The sequence below is a fragment of the Heloderma suspectum genome, chromosome 4 (genome assembly GCF_057233095.1).
Source record: "Heloderma suspectum isolate Gila_16-S chromosome 4, 16-S_ref, whole genome shotgun sequence".
Taxonomy (NCBI): Eukaryota; Metazoa; Chordata; class Lepidosauria; order Squamata; family Helodermatidae; genus Heloderma; species Heloderma suspectum.
This window is the reverse complement of record NC_139461.1, coordinates 187,570,536-187,590,267: the sequence shown is the minus strand read 5'-3', so window position 1 is coordinate 187,590,267 and position 19,732 is coordinate 187,570,536. Positions and strand designations below refer to the sequence as shown.

General features: G+C 42.3%; 1 protein-coding gene across 6 annotated transcripts in view; it reads right to left on the bottom strand.

Annotated features, from left to right (window-relative positions):
- Positions 1-19,732, bottom strand: part of NR5A2 (nuclear receptor subfamily 5 group A member 2) — a 162,882-nt gene that overhangs the window by 119,286 nt on the left and 23,864 nt on the right. For all 6 annotated transcript variants that reach the window (XM_084851537.1, XM_084851541.1, XM_084851536.1 and 3 more), the window contains exons 2-4: positions 19,041-19,159; positions 16,998-17,139; positions 10,664-11,313 (exon numbers count right to left, since the gene is read on the bottom strand). In XM_084851537.1, the coding sequence (XP_084707663.1) occupies positions 10,664-11,313; positions 16,998-17,139; positions 19,041-19,159 (911 nt within the window). The remainder of the gene's footprint in view (positions 1-10,663; positions 11,314-16,997; positions 17,140-19,040; positions 19,160-19,732) is intronic.

Sequence of the window (19,732 nt, the reverse complement as noted above, 5' to 3'; positions counted from 1 at the left end):
TGCTGCAGGTTGACTACTTAGGAGAGAGTTTGTCTTCACAAGCTGTCCAGCCACAAAGGAACTGGAAATTGCTGGTACGGAATGGACAGGCATTATTATTGGAACACAGGAAAACTTTATTGCCCTGCTGGGATCTTCTGTATCTTTTTGAAAGATTGGGGTTATGTTAGCACACATTTACCCATTGGAATATTGTTTCTAATGGAAGAGAGAGAAAAAAGTGCTTCTTGTTCAATGTGCCCTCGAATACATACAAGCTTGGATACAAAAGTATGTAGCAAAAAAAAATTTTTTTTGTATTAGGATGCCATGAATTATAGTGACAAAAATGGCAAGAGAAGCTGTTCCTTAATTCTAAGTGTTTGGGGGCAGGCAGCAATTGATCAGTAGGGATGGGAAGGCACTCAGCATATGCTCAGAGGCATCTGTATCGTATGTTATTATGCCATATCTATTTCCTTAAAGAAGATGCTAAATGGGAGGAGGTGGTGGCTAAAAGGTGCACGCAACCAAACCCAACAATGCTTGAAAGAGATTCTTCTGCCATTTTACACCACTGACTCTGAATGCTCAAAAAATGCAACATAAATACGACGTATGACTATAAATACCATGAGATGACCCATGCAAGCAGCGGACCAAACTGACAGCAGCCAGCAACCGAATGAAGATAGATGTTTCCATCCCATCCAGTGACACGCCAGTAGGCTGATATTTCCTCTGTTTAGCAAACAGGCCTGTTAAGGAATTTCCTTGGCAAACGGACAACATGGAAACATCCTTCATCCCCCATAGAACTCATGAGCCAGCTAAAACCATTTCCTATGCTATGGCAACAATATCTGCGTAAGGTTAAACAAGACATTTTATACCATCCCTTACTCAGGCCACCGTATCTATTTCTGGACGTCTTCTTTTGTTCAACCTTTGCTAATAATAGTGACCTAGCTTAGGTGGTATTTATAGTCTTTAAAGACTTGTTGCCTGACTTTTCAGAACCCTTTATTCATGTATATTTCCTGTGTTTATTGTTACCTTTACGCTTTTTAAAATCATCATTAAATGTACTCGATCCAAGATTTTTATTTAGCAACACATTTTCAAAGAAACCTTTGCTCCACCAAATGAGCAAGCCAGAGTTGGTCAGCAGCAAATCACTCTGCGCCTGTGCGTGCTAACTCAGAAGTACAAGCCGCACTGAGTTCAGTGGGACTTGCTCCTGGACCGATATGTGTAGGATTGCGGCCTTTGTGTCAATGAAGAAAGCTTTTAGTTTCTTTCCAGTTGCTAAGAGCAACGTTGAAACACAGTACAGTAAACACAAGTTTTGCTAAAAGCCTATCAGTCCATCTGGCCAAAGATTTCTTTTCACGCTAAATCTACTCACTCAACCTGTCTTTTCCTTTGACACAAATGGTACAATTTGCTAAAATATTCTGCTTGATTTTTTGGTAACGGCACAGCTCCTAAGGGCTGACACTATGGCAAGAAAAAGGGAATAAGGCTGGGCAGAGCAATGGAACGGCATCATGAAGAGGAATATGAGGTGATTACAGATAACCGTATACCACAACAGCAACCAGGTCTGGTTAGGCAAGTTGAGGCAGCCTACCTCATGTGGCGGATCTGTGGATATCATTAAAGAGCAGCAAGTTGCCAATTATTTTGTTTGCTAAGATACATTTAGCACCATAGAATACCATTTGGAGGCACCATAATACCTCGCACTATTTCTGGAGGAGTCTTACCACATTGTACATCTAGCTACTTCTCAAGCTGGTGATCTATAGCAGGGGTGGACAACTTATTGCTGTCTAGATGTTTTGGCCTACAGCTCCCATGATCCCTCACCATTGGCTATGCTGGCTAGGGCTGATGAGAGTTGTAGGCCCAAACATCTGGAGGGTCACAAGTTGCTCACCCTGATCTATAAATTTCTGCTAAGAGGTGGGAGGCATTTCACCACTCCTTTTCATCCCTCCAGATTTCTTATTGGGTGGGGATGCGTGCTAAGTCTCATCATTTGGCAGAACATTACAGGCTAGTGGCAGATCAAAACGATGACCTGCGCACCTGTAATAAGTAAATTGCCAATCTGTGTTCGCTCAAGTGTCTGTGTTCATGACATTTATTAATGTTGTTCATGTGGGGCAGAAAAGAGAGAAGAGCCAATTTTAAGCTGGTAAACATAAATTCTAGCCCAGCGGGCCTATCTTTTGAACAAGTCCACAGTAAGAGCTAGTGCTTTATTGCATGTGATGCAACATATGCAGCCTCTTCCGGTCATGCCTTGATGTGATTTTGCCTCTGGTTGGGAGAGTCAGGGGGCAGGCAGCAATGCAGTATGGGAAAGGCAAGCAAGCAGAACAGGCCTGTCTCTCAGCTGTAATCAAGTCCATGCCTCATGTTTCTATGTGGCTATCCCACAAACCACTGCTAACTCTACCACTTATATCACAGCTTGCCCACTCATGTTCTAGCCAATGTGTTGGTTTTATAGTCTGATGACTCCTTGGAGTGGAAACCTATCTTTTTGACTTATACTGTAGTGCCATGTATATCGATTTCTCATCTGTTTAAAACATTCGCTAGCCACTTTTCAGTCATGGCTTCCAGATAAAACAGAAAAATACAATAAAACCATACAAATCAAACAAATTACATCAGGCAGTAAAAATCCACCATAAAAAACAACATAAAAAAAAACCACAGTTGAAAGCCCGGGGAAATAAAAAAAGGTTTCATGCAGCACCATAATCACTGCATTCATAACAATAATGATAAATCTATATCTATCTACTTATAATTGTCACTTCTCGACATTCCCTTCTTTTGTCAGTTCTAGTATGCATAAGAAACAGGTTTCAAGGCAGGATTGTGCAGATAAAGGCTCAATCCCGCAGGAGGTTTTTTGGATTAAAGGTGTGATCCTATGCATGTTTAGACATAAAAGATGTCCTATAACTCCCAGCATTCCTCAGACAGCCATGCTGTCTGGGAGAATGCTGGGAGCCGTAGGACTTATGCCCTAAGCCTCTTTGAAATGAACAAGAGCTGTAAAAGAGTGCAGCTCCTATTCATTTGAATGGATTGTGCAGAAAAGAGTTGCCTTCTGACTTCTCACCCTACATTTATTATACCTGGAACAAGTCTCTTCTCAGCATATAAAATGAGGAAAGATGACAAACATAGTGGAAGCTAGAGCCTGTCGCTAACTATTCTTTCATTGCTTGTACTAAATAAATTGCACTCTTTGACTTCCTGAACAAAATGGATACATATCATATGTTCAAACATATGAAAATACCCGAGTTACATATTTGCTGTAATATGCAATAGGAAATCTGTATTACCTTGTGCACCTAAGTCCCACTGCAATCGAGAGAATTTAAACACTTTACCCTCCTTGCTTTTCAATCAAACTTTTGAAACCAAACTTTCGCGGGATTGTTGTATACAGTCGCAGCGTAATAGCGAAGTCATTCTCCAAGTGTGGCTCTATGTAGCCAAAACAGAAGCTTCTCACAGAAGAAGGAGGTATCCGTGTGCTTGGGGGAATCCCAGTGTGTGCAGGAGTACCACGAAAACCTTACGGTGAAAAAACCTAAGGTGGAACAACCCCACCCCCCAATCAGGACTGAGCATGCTCAGTGGCCATGGAATGCTGACAGACAGGGGAGAGGGAGATGGGAAACAAGGGAGGGGAATGGAATGGAGCATCCTGGAAAGGGGAGTGGGTAGTTGGCACCCTGGGCAGGAGCACTCCATACTGCAACATTTTGTTGCGGTAGTCCACTGGTTTCATTTAATTCAGGTGTGGGAAACTTGTGGCCCTCCAGATGCTATGGCCAGGGCTGGTGGGAGTTGTAGGCCAAATCATCTGGCGGGCAACAAGTTGCCCACTCCTGATTTAATTTATTATATCCACCTTTCCTCTATGGAGCTCAAAGCAAAATACACAGGATTCACGGGTGGTCTTCCATCCAAGTACAGACCAGACCAGACCTGATTAGCTTCAGCAAGAATGCAGTATCTTATACCTCTAGCCTTGGGAATCTCCTTAAATCTGTAACCCTCCATGCTGCTCCTTCATTTTCTCTCTCCTCTTAGCCTCTAATCTGGCTGTGGTAATGAAGGTCTAATATTGATATGGTATGGGAAAAGCTAAATGCCGTTTTTTTCTTGAAGTGCCTTTTTTTAAGCAGTCCCAATTAAACAGAAATGTTAAGAGCTATGGGAAATTCCAGGCAGTTCCAGGACTGTCAACTTCTTTCCCTTAACAATTGAGGAGCCATCGAAGCAAAGAGGTTTCCCTGAGTAGCGGTTGGACATTCAGGAAGAAACAGTGTGGCATCATGCAGGACTGACGTCAAGGTTGGGCACGGTTGAGCATCTGCAGAGGGCCCATATTCCAGTAGGGGGCCACTAACAAGAGCCCCCTGCAGTTGTTATTCCTCCCCACCATTGGAACCTGCTTGTTCACCTGCCTCTCGCTCTGGCCCAGACAATGTAGCTGGTGAGAAGGAGGAGCAGGAGATGCCACTGCCTACTTGCTCACTGGCTCTCCGCCTGGAAGCAATGGAGGAGCAATAGCAGCTGGTGACAACCAGTGATGTAGTGGAGGCAGGGCTCGCAGGGATGCAGCCCTGGCACTTTTTCATTAGCAGGGACTCTGATGTCATCTGCCACCCCCCTCAGAATTGCCTGTCCCCTCTGAGCTTAGCTGCGATCCTCACTGTAGCTGTGGGGGAAATGAATTTTCCAAGCAACAATATATTGTTCCATGTTGGAATGCAAAGTATTTGGGATGACTTGGTCTGGAATGGGCAATTAAGACCTATTCGCTTTACCAAAGTTGTGCTCCTGGTGGAGATGAAAACTCCTAGAACTGGTTTGTTGATACGGATCGACACAGCTGCCTGAAATTTTTGGACTGCCCTTGGAGACTGTCACAATGTGCTCTTGCATTCCCAAATTAACCAATACACACCTCCCTCCCTCCCTCCCTCCCTCCCTCCCTCTGTGTGTGTAGTTCAATCCAGCTGGGTGTGTGGATGTTTCTGTTGCGGGAGGGGAGAGATATAATGAAGGAGCTTAGGGAAGGCTAATGGGTAATGTTGGGGTGCTAAGGGAGTGTGCAAGGGCTGTTTAAATGAGAAGGGAACGGTCCATGAGGGATGAGTTGAGAGGGTGAAGCTTCCACAGAGTATCATATTTTGAAAACCTAAAATGTTTGTGAGTGAGTGAGTGGTTGAAAAAGATTAATACCCCTGCATTTTTTCTCCGACGTCCGATTGAAATACCACTGCCTTACTCGCGGCTGCACTGTTTTTGGATCCCAGTTGAAGGCTGTACATCTTACAAGGTTGAATAATCTTAGAAGGGGGCATAGCTGTGAGGCAGCATGGCTGTGACTGTCACAAAGGGACCCTGCACTTCTAAATTTGCCACTATACTACTGGTGACAACTGCAGTTGCAACAGCAATTGCAATAGCAATTGTTTTCAAGAATAATTACCAGAGGTTTGTTTGTTTGTTTTTGCTGCCAGTGTACTGCTGAATTTCAGTGGCAAATTCAGCATCACAGCAGTGGCCGGCAGCGGTGTGCACCCTGGACGTTGCCCACCCTGTGGTAGACTGAAGTAGTAGCATTCTGGATTGTGCCACCTAAAGTTGTAAATGGAAGGAGCACATTTATCTAATGTTCCTTCACGTAAAGAACAAAACAAACCTTCCTCCACATAGCAAACTAACACAACAGAGGAAAAGATATAGATGTCCTCCCCAATGTGCTAATTTACTACTTGCTGGGAACCTTTTATGTTGTGTGTGGGGGGGTGGGGGGAGAGAAGAGATTAAAAATATGACCTTGCACCTGCAGTCTGAAGTGATCGGGTCCAGAATGATGTGAGTGTACCTGGACAGAGATAGTCTGGCCTCAGCAATCCATGCTGTGGTAACTTGCTGGTTAGACTACTGTAATGTGCTTGTGTGGGGCTGCCTTTGAAGACGGTTCAGAAACTTTAGAATGCGGTGGCTAGATTATTAAGTAGGAATAGACATTAGAGCCCACTGGCTCCCAGTTTGTTTCTGGGGTCAATTCAAAGCAGAGGTGGACAGATCAGTTTCTTTCCAGTCTTTTGTCAGTTTGTGTGTTCAATCATAATTCTGGTCCACCTCATTTCTGCAGCAGTCTACATTTTTTTTTAAATAAAATGTATGAACATTTGCATTTCAATCTAACACATTTCCCCAAATATGCAGTTTTCTCTGCATTACCCCTAAAATATGCATTTTGTAAGCCTTTCCCACTAAAATACATGTTTTTGTACTGACAACTGCACTGCAAAATTCAGAGACGTGTGCAATCTGAAGGGTAACTGCATTCTGATCTACCTATTAGTTCGGGAAGTGTGAATTAGGTTGGTTTTGCTTGAAAATGTGGATGAAATGAAATCCTCTAGCATCCCTAATTCAAAATGCTGTTTTGATCTTCAAAGCCCTTTGTAGCATAGGGCAAGAAAGAGTGCCTAACTCTTTCTGTGTGCATGTACATTAGGATCTTCAGCAGAGGGCATTCTGTGGGTGCCCTGCTGTCTAAAATGACATGGATGGCTCCCAAGGAAAGGGCTTTCTCCATGGTGGCACCCCAGTTGTGAATTGCTTTCAATGAAAGTTCCCCAGAGAATCTGCCTGGAGCCTGCTTTGTTGTCCTTTCAGTGCCAGGCAAAGAGCTTCCTATTCTGCCAGGCCTTTTAGACATCATCTTAGTCCTATTAATTGTTTTAATCTGGCTTTTTAGATCTTGCTGCCTTTGTGTGTTCATTTTGATTGTTCAGATTTACATATTTATTATAGCCCTCCATAAAAATTCCCAAGGCAGGTTAGATAAGAATATATTCACTCACACACACACACTTCTTATGTAAGCTGCCTTGGGAATTTTTATGGAGGGATGGAATAAAAATATCTGTAACAAATACAATCAGAATTCAGAACTGGGAATGCTGTGACCATTAGGGAAAGCAGGAAATCTTGGCAATAATCCTCTTGGCAATGAGCAACAAGGTACTAAATTTGCTACAAAAATGAAGCCATCCGCCAATACCTGCCACATAATTCTGCTGCCCACTCCCTCCCCCAATACCCTTGAAATATGATAGAGTCAACAACACACAGTAACATTTTGGAATGGAAGATTTTTAGAATCAAAAGAGTTCCAAAGGGTCACCTGTTCTAGTCCTTTGCCCTAGACCAGGTTGTGCTATACAAACAAATGTGACATCTGGCAGATACTTTTCAAACTTTCATTGAAAGCCTCTGGGAAAGGACATCCCACATCTTTTCCTGAGACCAGGGATGTATGGATTGTGTGAAATCCATTCCATCTGTGTTTTATGGATTGTCAGGCACCTTTCGTTCCATTATCTGCCCATCAATGGAATCAGATTTTTTTTGTTTCTGAATTTGTGTGAATTCGCACATGCGAAAATGTACAAATTACCCCCAAATGCACATTTTCACACTTTAACCTTTGGGGAAAATGCACATTTTGGCTGGGTTTTTAAAAAAAAAATATTTTTTTTTCTAAAATTATTTAGTTAAAAAACAGTCTGCAAGCCCGCAGAATCCGCCTGACAGGGGGAAAGCTGGCCCACTGTGGAATCTGTGGGTCGGATTAATAAAAATAAAAGCAGCCTTCCTCAACCTGGTTCCCTGCCGGATGTTCCTGACTACAACTCCCATCCAACCTAGCCAGCATGGCCAATGGTCAGGGTTGATGGGAGTTGTAGTCAAAAACATCAGGGGGCACCAGGTTGGAGAAGGCTGGTTTAAACCCATTGTTCCTTGTCTTATCTTCAGTTCCTGCCCATCTGTTAGAACCCTCTTCGGAGATGCATCTCTCAGTGCCACCACCAAAATGGTGTGATGGGTGCCTACTAGGGAAAGAGCCTTCTCTGTAGTGGCCCCCGTCTATGGAATGCCCTTCCCAGGTAGACCCACCTGGCACCTTCATTATATAGATGCCAGGCTAAGACTGCCCTCTTTCAGCAGGAATTTAAGCTTTAATTTGCCATCTTTGTTATCAGTTTTACTGCTGGCTTTTTAATATTTGTAATGATTTTCATATCTAAATTTGTTGATATTTTCACTGGCTGTATTATTGTATTGGTTGTTATTTTCCTGTTGTTTGGGTTTTTTTATGACTGTAAACTGCCACAAGGGCATTCGTCACTTATGTAATATATAGATCTAATGAGTAAATAAAGAATGGCAAAACTGGCATTTCCCCATCTTTTTTCTTCAAAGCTGCCATCATCCCATCCCACATTATTCCTTTCCACAGGCTAGAAATACCCAGTTCCTTCAGGTCGTCCTCATATGATTTTGCATCAACCTGACCAAATAACAACAAAAGATACAGCTTTGCTGGCCTCTTTATTAGCTTGCCAATTGTTTTTTTGCTGGGCTCTGGGCAGGAATGGGTTTATTGCATTTTTGAGAGCTCAGAGAGCGCAACATGACGTTATCCTCAGTTAGCACACCTCTTGCTATTCTGCTATCTATAAATTGCTTTCTTTGGAGTATCTAGCTGCCTGGGAATCCCTTGGAATCTAAGCCAATGATCCACTAACCAGAAGAATGACCCTTATTTCATAACACTGCAGATCCGCAACCCCGTAATCATTTTGGGAACCTATGCAACATGTTTAGATACCCTATTCTGCACCATAGCCTGACATTCTTGGGTCAAATGTCCCTTCCATACCAGTTGCATCCGGCCTTAAGAATGGCTGATGCCAGCTCAAGTGATTAACTTATACTCTCAGTCCTTTCTCTCAATGAGCTCGGCTGTCTGGGAGCAAACTGGCTGCTGCTCATACCTCACGTCAAATACCAGGATCCGTCAATACTTTTGTCTTAGACCTGCTGCTGCCAAGCTACCTTATGATCTGGCCTTTTCCTATTTCTAATGCTCACTACCCCTCTTCCCCCCCCTTCATACCTCTGCTATTCTGAAGGACAGGCAAATGAGCAACAGGTCTGCAAAGGGAGAGCAGGGCCAGCCTCAAGGGTAGGCATGGCTGGGCACCAGCCGAGGGCCCACACCCCAGCAGGGGCCCACTGACAAGCGCTCCCTGGACTTGCTCCTCCCCTTCACCATTGTAACCTGCTTGTTCACCTCCTTCTCACTCTGGCCCAGACAACAATGGTGGTGAAAGAAGGAGCAGCAGCAAATGCCACTGCCTACTTGCTCACTGGTCTCTGCCCATCAAACAAGCAAGTGGTAGCAATGAGGATGAGAAAGCAAGAGCAGCTGGAGACAACTGCTGTGAGAACATAGACTCACTGAGGCAGGGGGCCCACTGAGGGTGTCTTGCCCAAGGCCCTCCATAAACTGGAGCTGGTATGGAGGGAGAGCATCTTCTACCTACTGCAGCAAACATTCTGCCCTACTCCCGCCAATGCTGCCCTAGACAACTATCTGCAACCACCGTAGCAAGGTCAACCTTGGAAGGAACACTCCACAGGGTTGACTATTCAAGGGCAGGCCCTACAGCAACCCAGAATCTCCTACTTGACCTGCAACTCTACAGAATAGAGGTCCGCCTGTCTATTACTGTGAACTAGTGAGGAGGTGACAAGTCGCAAATAGTTTGAAATGTCACTTTCATGGCAGTCAAGAGATATTTGACCACAGAATGGCTAGTGAATCTATGCCATGCTTGGAGATGGATGCATCTGTCAGTTTTGCTTCCTCCCACATTCCAGTTCTTTAAATCTCACTTTTTTTCATCTTAAATATGAAGAAATGTGTGCATTTGGGTACATTCTGATTAAAGAATGCACTGAAATGAAATTCTCATCCATCTGAACTGGCCAAATGCAATAGGTCCAGCTGTTCCCAGAATGGAGGGGGCCATGATGTACCTGCCTGCCATGGAGCTGTTAAAGAGGAGGAGGGTGTCAGAAAAAAAGTTGTGGCAACAGGGTTGAGAGAATCAGCAAGGCTCGTGTTTCACTGAGTTCTCAGAGTTCCACCTCGAAGCCCGGTCCACCTTGCTCCCATGCCAGACTGCGAGCTATTCTCTCTCTCTCTCTTTAACGTGGGTGCACATTTTTTAAAAACTGCATACTTCCCTCCCTTTTGCTCAAGGATGAAATTGTGTACAAAATGTGCATTTTTAAAGTGTGCATTTTTCTAAAGTACGCACTTTGCGAATGTGATCGCAAGCTCAGGAATTTCGCCAGCTTTGCCCACAAAATGTGTTCGAGGGTATGAATAAAGCAAATTCTTATGTTAAACCAAGGGAAACAGAATTTTCATACATCCCTGGAGGTAACTCTAATTCAACACTAACACAGTTGAGTACACGGGGATTCAAATCCAGATTTTTATGAGCACTCAAAGCCCTGGGCATTGATGGACGAATCTGTCCATTTCAGTTTCTCCCACAGTCAATTTTTTTTTTTTTTAAACTCAAGTTATTTCTGTCCTATGGAGAAATTGGTCAACTTTGGTAAATTTTTATGAAAAAAGTGAACTGCAATGAAATTCTCAGCTGCCCCTAGCCATTCTGGACAAAACAGTAAACCATATTTTTCCGACTCCAGAACCTTATTTCAGCATCACGTCATATAAAAGGACGACATGACATACCTTAAGTTCTCGGAAGAAGATGCTGCTCCGGGCCCACTCGACAATCGAGAACAGGGTTTGGTCAGCCATTTTACACATAAGCCCAAAGGTGTTGAGCTTTTCATGTTTGCTCCTGTTGGCTTGCTCTTGCTGCAAGTAGGCCATGATCTTAGCCTGGACCTGCGGCTCATCTGGCTCACACTTCAAGAGTTCCAGTATCAGATGAGGAATACTTGCTGGTGAGCTTGTCTGATGGTAACCATCCATATAAGAGTAGCCCATTATCGACTCGGGGGAGCTAGTGTAGGGATCAGGGTACTCGGACTTGATCGCGCGGTTTGGAAAGTGACCGTAGGCCTGGTAACCTTGTAGGCTGCCATGGGGTGGCATTGTCATGCTAATTGGAGAGGTGACAAAGGGGCTTCGGTCATAGTCTGTGGGAGGCAAGGCGGTATGGTTCAGAGGTAGGCCCTTGGAGGCAGAATGGATGTTCTGGATGGCAGAGGATATTGTTAGGTCGGTGGGCATCGCTTGAATCACCTGAGTCATGGCTTCCAACTTGAGTCCATTTGCTCGGATGAGAGCTTTCTTCTGCTGCTTCAGTGCCCTGTCCCTCTTGTACATTGGTCCAAACTTGTTTCGACCCCCACGCATTCGGTCTGCTCTCACAGCTGTTGAAAGTGGAGGTGGGGGGGGGGGAAGATAGGCATTAAAACTGTGGAGGTCATGCAAATGACAGCATTTACTTGAATTTAGGGTCATTTATAGACTATAACCTACTTGGTGCAGGTACTTTCCTGACGGAAGAAGTTCACAGTCTGGGGGTGCTCATTGATCCATCTTTGTCATTGGAGGCTGTGAAGGTTTGCGGGCCGGCCTACAGAGGCAAGGCAAAAGGCCAGACCTAGAAGCCTCAATTTTTTTGTTGGGAGGGGGTATCTCTGAGAGAAGTAGTTTCATTTCCCTAGTTAAGTTTCAGTTTTATTTCCCCAGTTAAGTTTTATTTCTTCAGAATTGAAGCAGTATTTTTGGTTTTGGGGGAGGAGGGTATAAAAAGAGAAAGTATGAAAGACCAGAGCAGGAAAAGCAGAGTTGGGGAGACCAGACCCTGAAGAGGGAGCAGGAAGAAGTAGCCTGGAGAAGTCTAAGTACAGATGGGTAAAGGAACTTGCGTTTTGCAACTTTTATTTTCTCTTAATGCCTTTTGTATCACTCAGCTCTATTGTGTAAATATGTTTAGTTGTGATTTGCTTGCTTTAATTTACCAGTAAACTGTTGTGGTTAAAACCCAAGTCCCTGAAGTGCTAATCACCCCATGTCTGCAGCCTAAACCTCACGTTATTGGGAAGGGGAAGTCTGAAAGAAGGAAAGTGAGACTCTTAAGGAGGCAAGAAATCCTTAAGGAGTTGCTCAGGGGGTCCAGGTCATAAGGTGAACCTTGACAGAGGCACAGATTGCCTCTGTGGTACAGAGCATCTTCTACCAGAGACAGCCTGGCCTCAGTGATCCATGCCCTGGTAACCTATAGTACTGTCATAGGTTATACATGGGCTGCCTTTGAAGCCAGTTCAGAAACTGCAATTAGTTCCTAATTCAGCAGCAAGGATATTAAGTGGAACCCAGGTGTTATGATCACATCACGCTTGAGCTTTGCTAGTGGCTCCCAGCTTGTTTCCAGGCTCAGTTCAAAGTGCAGGTTTGACCTATGAAGTCCTTCATGGCTTTTAACCAGGAGACCTGAAGGACCAGTTGTGCCTGCCCATAAGATCTTCAAAAGAGGCCCTTCCTGGAGTCCCTCCCTCTGAGATGCGGCAGGCAGCTGCAGGGGAAAGGACCTACTCAGTGGTGGCACCTGACTGTGGGATACTTTCCCCAGAGAGGCTTGCCTGGCACCTTCTGTGATGCTGTTTCAGTGCCAGGAAAAGTCCTTTCTATTTTCCCAGGCCTTTTAGTTGTTTGCACATTGTTTTTAATTCCACTGGCTGCCTTTAGATTGCTCCTTTATATTGTCGTGTTTTAATGTTCTTTCATCTTTATTTTATTTTAATTTGTTTTATTGTCATTTTGGTAGACCTCCCCGGAAACTTACAAAGGGCATGATATAAATAAAAATTGTGTGTGTGTGTGTGTGTGTGCGCGCGCGTGCGCATGCGTGTGTGTGTGTGTGTGTGAGAGAGAGAGAGAATTATTGATATAGTTTGGTCAAAATATGTTCTTTATTCCAAAGGGGTGGGGGCAGGGAAAGCCAAAGGCCATGATCCGATCAAAGTTCAATACTTTAAAGTCCCCATTAATTCCAGCAGAAGAGAGCTAAGCACATGAAATATTTCCACCAAGACCAATGGGACTCAAAAGTGCACAAAGTCATTCCCAATTGATGTGCTTCGTCCACTGAGGGGATGCTATTTAGAAGCAATTACTAAATTCTAACAACCTATGCTGTTCGAAAATATGGAGTTAATAGATTTTCAGGGGTGGGGGTGGGAAGAAGAAATAATAGCCATTACTAATAGTATTAGCTCCCTCTTGTTTCATTTCAGCCATAACCATTTCAAGAACCCTTTGGTTTTCTCACCTTCTGGAGAGGTTTCCCCAGAAAGGTTATACATATATCGAGGGAGCCAGGTGTCACCTGCACCAAAGATGCACGGATCCTGCAACTGCTGATGCCATCCAAATTAGGATGGGGAAGAAATCAAGGAAACCCACCCCGACAGCTGCCTTGGGGAACAGAATGGTTGGTCTCTGTTACAGCAGCATGTCGCCAGAGCATATTTTTGAAAGCAGCAGTGAGAAGACCTCCCCAAGCTTGTCCTTCCTGCTGGCAATTAGAAAGCGAGGAGGGCCTTTGACAGCTTGGTGACATGCTGGGATAGCTGGGGGTGACGTTCCTAAGCTTTTATCTTAAGGATTAGCGTGCCATTAAAAATGTATTAGAAGGCCTAGGTACACAGAGGGCCATACATTATCATAAAGATGTGTTAACAATTAATGATTCCAGCCTAAACTGTAATTTATGAACTAGATTTTAAGACCATGTATCACAATCAAGCAAACATGCATATAAATGTCACGGGCATTTACGATTATGACAGCATGTGTTTTTTCCCATTCTGCTGATAACAAAAGGGAAGTTGGGTTATGAGACAACAGCAGAGGAGCAATTAGGGTTGGGTTGGTGTGGTTCTGACCATCCTTTCTTTAAAAAACAACAACTGTGTCTTATTTTGGGCCGCTAAAAGTCTACATGCATGGTTTGGAAGGTCAAGTAGCAGTTATATATGCCATCCTTTTCTGAACTGTGACAATGCAACTCTGCCATTTGACACTGTTCCTCTGTTTATGATTGCAGCACTTTTGTGAAATCCAGTGCACTGATCTTGTGAGTCAATGAGACTGCGTTGTGTTAATGAGATGGTGTATGTATTTTCAGGGATACCAGAGTTGACTTACATGTTAGAACAGTGTGAATTGAATTCTTTCCTTGATGATTATCTTCACATGGGAATCGAAAGGCAGATAAGTAAAATCATGATTCAGTGGGGAACTGGCATCCAAGGTCTATATGCAATTTTTGTGTGTGAACACCATGGCTTTTGAGGATCCCTCTCTAACCTCAGCCCTTTGAAGCGTCCCAGAACAACAATTTTGAAACTTGGCGTGCCCAGAGCAGGCTTCAATATAGGGTGAGGAGTTGCATCTGAAAGGGAAAATGGGATGTTCCCCCTTGTACACCCAGGAGTGCTTTGTGTACTGCTGCCGTCGGATTACAGCCGTTCTTTCCAACACTGTTCTAAAATAATTTGTGCTGTCCAAAGAATTCCCAAGGGTCACTGCTATTGAAACAGATACATTGCCACACCCTTGCATTACATTTTTATGTGGTCTTCCTTAGATTAAAAACAAAACAACAACAATAATAAACTAGCCAGCTACTAAATATAGTAGCTGTTTTGAGGACAGAAGTAGACGTTATGAAGGCATCCCCCTGTAATGCCAATACCAGGGGTGGAGAGCATTTTAATGGAGAAGTTGCAGAGAGATACTCAGCCCCTGCCATATGATTCTCTCTTGCAAATCTTATAGATAACACACACTCATTCACTCACTCACTCCCGGTGGTGCTCTGAAACAGAAAGTGAGTCTGCCTGGGGGGAAATGTCCTAGTGGGGTTTATTTGCAGAAGAGGATGGTAAGGCATGGGAGGACTTAAGCATCATTTCATCTGGCCCCGAAATTACCCCTGTATTCATGTTATCTTGGGAAATGCAGAATTCTGAAACATGCATTTGACAAGATCAGTTCTATTTCCACCCTGATCTAGAATGTAGAGCACAGTGTACACTGCTGTCGTTCAACAGAACAAAATTTGTTTCAATATGGACTTAAGTGCCCATAAACAGAAGTATGCTGGAATAAGTGCTTTGTGGACTGCAGTCGGTACACACTAAGTTGTGACATATTGTAGATCCATATGTAAGAAAAGAAGTCTGTCTACTGATGGAAAAAAATTAGTTGAATTGCCGTTAGCTGAGTTAGATGAATCGACCCATCAATTACAATTCAATAAATAGACATATTATGAAAACACCAATATTGGCGTCTTTCTGAGGTATCAAAGAAAGTGCAGAATAGCTTAGGAATTAAATAAAGAAAAGTGACCTTCTCGTTGTGAGAAGGGCAAATATTTGACATTCATTCTAGAACCAACATAGCCTCAAAAATAAACCAGTGTGTTCTGAACAATTGGGCACACAAATTAAAATTGGTCCCCACCAATTAATCAACTCAAACTTTAGGTTATTAATCTGTTGACTAAGTTATTAAAATGCAGTAATTGTGCCTAATTCACTTGTAAACTCTTGCAAAACTTAAAATCATATACAGTGGAATTCGAGGCATATTTGCTCAGAAGTAAGTCTCATTGATTTCAGTGGGGCTTTCTCGCTAGTAAATTTGTTTATGATTGTATGGTTAAAACACCAGTGAACAGAAACACTGACTGAAATGCATTATATACATTCAAAATTACCCTTGAGATCTGTCACAAAATTACACACATCATTCCTGTAAAACTAACAATGCCTGTGCACTAATTGAGAGAGAATGGAGTGGGTTGTTATGCCCAGTGTTCTACAAAATATGGTAAGCATGGGGCCACATTAATATGCCCATTGTTAAACATGCTACTGAATGTGTTTGAGGCCAACCTCTACCTTACAAAGCATTGTCAAAACTTTGTGATGACAAGATCCATTGTGACTCTTGTTTAAAAAAAGAAAAAAAATCAAAATGTCCTGGCATTTCTGTTTTGAGCTAACGTTTTGAGATTTCCAGACATTTGAGTGGTAATTTACTATCAGTAAATGAATGCAACATGGTGAAGTTCTTATCCTCCATTGGTGACTGACACAAAATGGCCATTGGCTATATGTACTCAAAACTTCAATGCTGAAGTTTCAGTGTAAACTTAGAAGTTAGATAGGGAAAGGGGGAGGTCTTTCTTAACAATAGTTTTAAATCCTGCAAGCTCCATGGCCTATGAGAATATACTAGGGTTGTATCATTTAGTAAAATCTGAAATTCCATTTCAGAATGTTTTATTTCTCATATATTTCATGAGTTCTGTTGGAACAACCAAACAAAACTGGGGTCCCTTTCTATCAAATGTTAGCCAGTGATTTAGTCAATTATTATCCCAGTTGCACAATTCCTCCATTCAGGAGATTCCATAGATAACTAAGAATGGCCAATTATGCATGAGAAAAATACCCAAGATGCTAGACCTCTAATGCTGTTTCGTATTTCACACTCTCACAAACAGAATGGTTACTGCAGAAACAGTTATCAAGCTCCCCCTCAATAATGTATTATATCTACTCTTGATTTAATTATGTTTGCTTAAAAGCATCAATTCTATTGGTCTGAGTGTTTAGGGTGAACTCAAATGCTCTACATTCTTTTAGTATGCTGTAACTGTAGAGTTTTACTTGAGATCCGTAACTTCTGTAATATACATTTAAAGTAGCCTCCAAACACAACAGCAGTAAATGTAACGAGGGAGTCTTTTTATACAAAAGACTGACTAAGGAACCATGAGCATCAACAGTTTTGACCAGCCACACAGGCCATAATCTTGGAATAAAGCCCCAATGGCAGCAATTTTCATCATGATCCTATACATGTCAACTCAGAAGCAAGTCCAGTTGAATCCAATGGGCTTACTCCCAGGTGACTGGGTATAGGGTTGCAGCCTTAACTAACTTAAGGTACACCTAATACTTTACATATAATATACAAGATTGTTTTCATATTGTGTGTTATATAAATATGCAGGAACAACTCCATGCCTTACCTTCCAACTTCATTCCAACACTTAGACATTTTTGAAACCGACAGTAAGGGCAACGCTTCCTTTGAGTTTTGTCAATCTGGCAGCTTTGATTTTCTATGCATGTGTACCTTTTGTTGTTCTGGACTGTTCGCTTAAAGAATCCCTACAAAACAGATACAAAACGTTCACCCATTTTGCATGGATGGATCATTCCAGGAGATTCTTTCACATTCTGAAAACCTTCGCCAAACCCACTTCTCTACATTCATAATGCCAACCGAGCACTTACGAAGCGCAGGCTCGATTCCAGATTTCTCCATCCAGTCCCCCAGAGGAAAACCACTAGGCCACAGACAGAAGTTTTCTGAGGCTAGTCTGCACTGGTATTGATTTACATCAGAGCTTGGCGAGACTTCCTTATTGCATCCCTAGCAATCATCTACAAACAGCCGTTTGCCAAGATAGTCTATCACATATTATATAGAATATTTAATTCATCCTATAGTATGAATTTAAAGTATTTTCATTTTTTCAGTTTTGAGGGATTGGATGCAGAATTTTGAAAAAGAAATTTTATGAGGTGCAGGAGAAATGTCATGCGTATTACATTTTGGGATTAACCCTTTATTCCTCATCTGAAAGAAAGCGTAATTACTTGTAAGTACATTTTTCCTACCCACACTTGTTACCTTGGCTGCCCCTCTCCTTGCTGGTTTGTTTCTCTTGTCCTTATCTTCCACCTCGCCTTCTGTAACCTCCTCTTCCCCTGTTGTCTGCATTTAGATTGCAAGGTCTTTGGGGCTGAGACATTTTTGTTGCTTCTGCTGCTGCCTATGTTAATTTGAAAGGGCCACTGATTTGTACACTGATTTGATTTTGGTGGGGCTATGTAAACCACTACTACACCTACTAATGATGACTTTGAAAATCACATGCTGTACCAGAGCTCAGATATCCTGATTCTCATGTATCTTTATGGTACAGATGGAAACAATACATAATAGACACTGAAATGGCAACCCTACACGCACTTGAGGAGTAAAGTTGCTATCCTACATATACATAATAGGCTGGGAGTAAGCCCTGTTGAACTCTGTGGAGCTTACTTCTTTGTAGACATGTATAAGATTGTGTTGTATGTCACCAAATTGAGTGGGATTTTCTTCTGATTAAACAATCAGAAGCTGATTATTGTAGACAAGCTGCTATTGTAGACAAGCTGCTATTGTAGAAAGATTTTTATATAGTCCTAAAATTGTGTATGCTTCACCCAACAAAGTGCTTTAAATTAAATTGCTGTGGTGCAGACAATGGTACCAAACAGCCTTTGTTTGCAAACATTTAATTTTCAGACCACTAGAAGATTTCATTCTGAAAATATGATTCTTTTAAGAATCTCCAATTTTTTTACACTTCAAATCAAAAGACACAGCTGGCTTTGCTAGCTGGTCACATAGGACTGGCTTCTAATTTGAGGCCCAGGGTGCATATGCACAAAAATGAAATGCAGGTGCAAAAATATTCTTCACTGTAATGTATGATGTTTAAAAATCATTTAATTGATGTCTACTTGATCACCTTCCAAATAAATACTGACATACAATAGTGTGTGTGTGTGTGTATAAGCATAAAAAGAATTACAAGAGAAATTTACATTTGCATCCTGAAAGATGAAAAGCCTGAAACAGTTGCCTTCAATACTGTAGCCCTGAAATTTATCAGAAACAAGGTACAGGAACAATAATACTCAATGTATATAAATCAACTAAAATCAATATTGAGGACAGCTGGGAACGAAAGCCCCTCTACAACTACATCACTTCACGACAACCAAATATTTAAAGGCAGTAAATATAGCTACCCTATCCAGAACACCCGGGTGAATTTTCTTTCCGTTGGCTTAAAAAGAGACATTTCCTTTCTTTACAAAACTCCTGCCTTCCAAGAAGAAAGTTTACATACATTCACAACATTCTATCCCAATCAAAACAGTCAGAAATATATCAAGCATATTTCTCGGTACAGTTTTCAAACCCCCTTCCCATAAAATAAATTGTACAAAACCTTGCAGCTTTCACAGGTAAGTAGTCCATAGTGATACCCAGAGACTTTATCTCCACATACTGGACACAATTCTTCAAGGTCTTCATCATATGAGTAATTCACCATTTTAAACTGAGACACTGGAAAAAAAAATAGGGGGAAAAATAACACCCCATGAGAATGTATGCAAAGGTGCCATCACCTCAAACTTTGATACATTACTTCTGAGCTAGAGAAACAATTCTTGGACATGCACAGCTCGTGTTTACCATCCCCTTTAAACACTCAAAGTGGGCAGGTATTATTTCTAATCAACAGCAACACCCAATAGATTTTAATTGGTGACCTAGAAGGTCCCTTTCCAGATTTAATTTGGGAGAGTAAAGTCTGCCAAATCCACCCACCACTGTCAGCCCTCTTAAAAGTACCTTTCAGTTTCTAATCCAATAACCTCATTTCCTAAAGCATTCGCCTGCTAGCTTCTACCTATACATGTTTACTCACAAACAAGCCCCACTAGGTTCAAGACACCATGCTTCACACTAAACGTGGGTAGGGCTTTAGCCTTAGATTTGCTCGGCTTATCAGTCGACTTAGGAGAATTTCCCCAATTTATTTGTAAAAGACAAACAGCATTTTTTTAAAAAATGTAAATTTCATTTGAAAATTTTAAAAGCAGATCTCTTTAAATGGTAACTTTTGTCTCAGTTTCG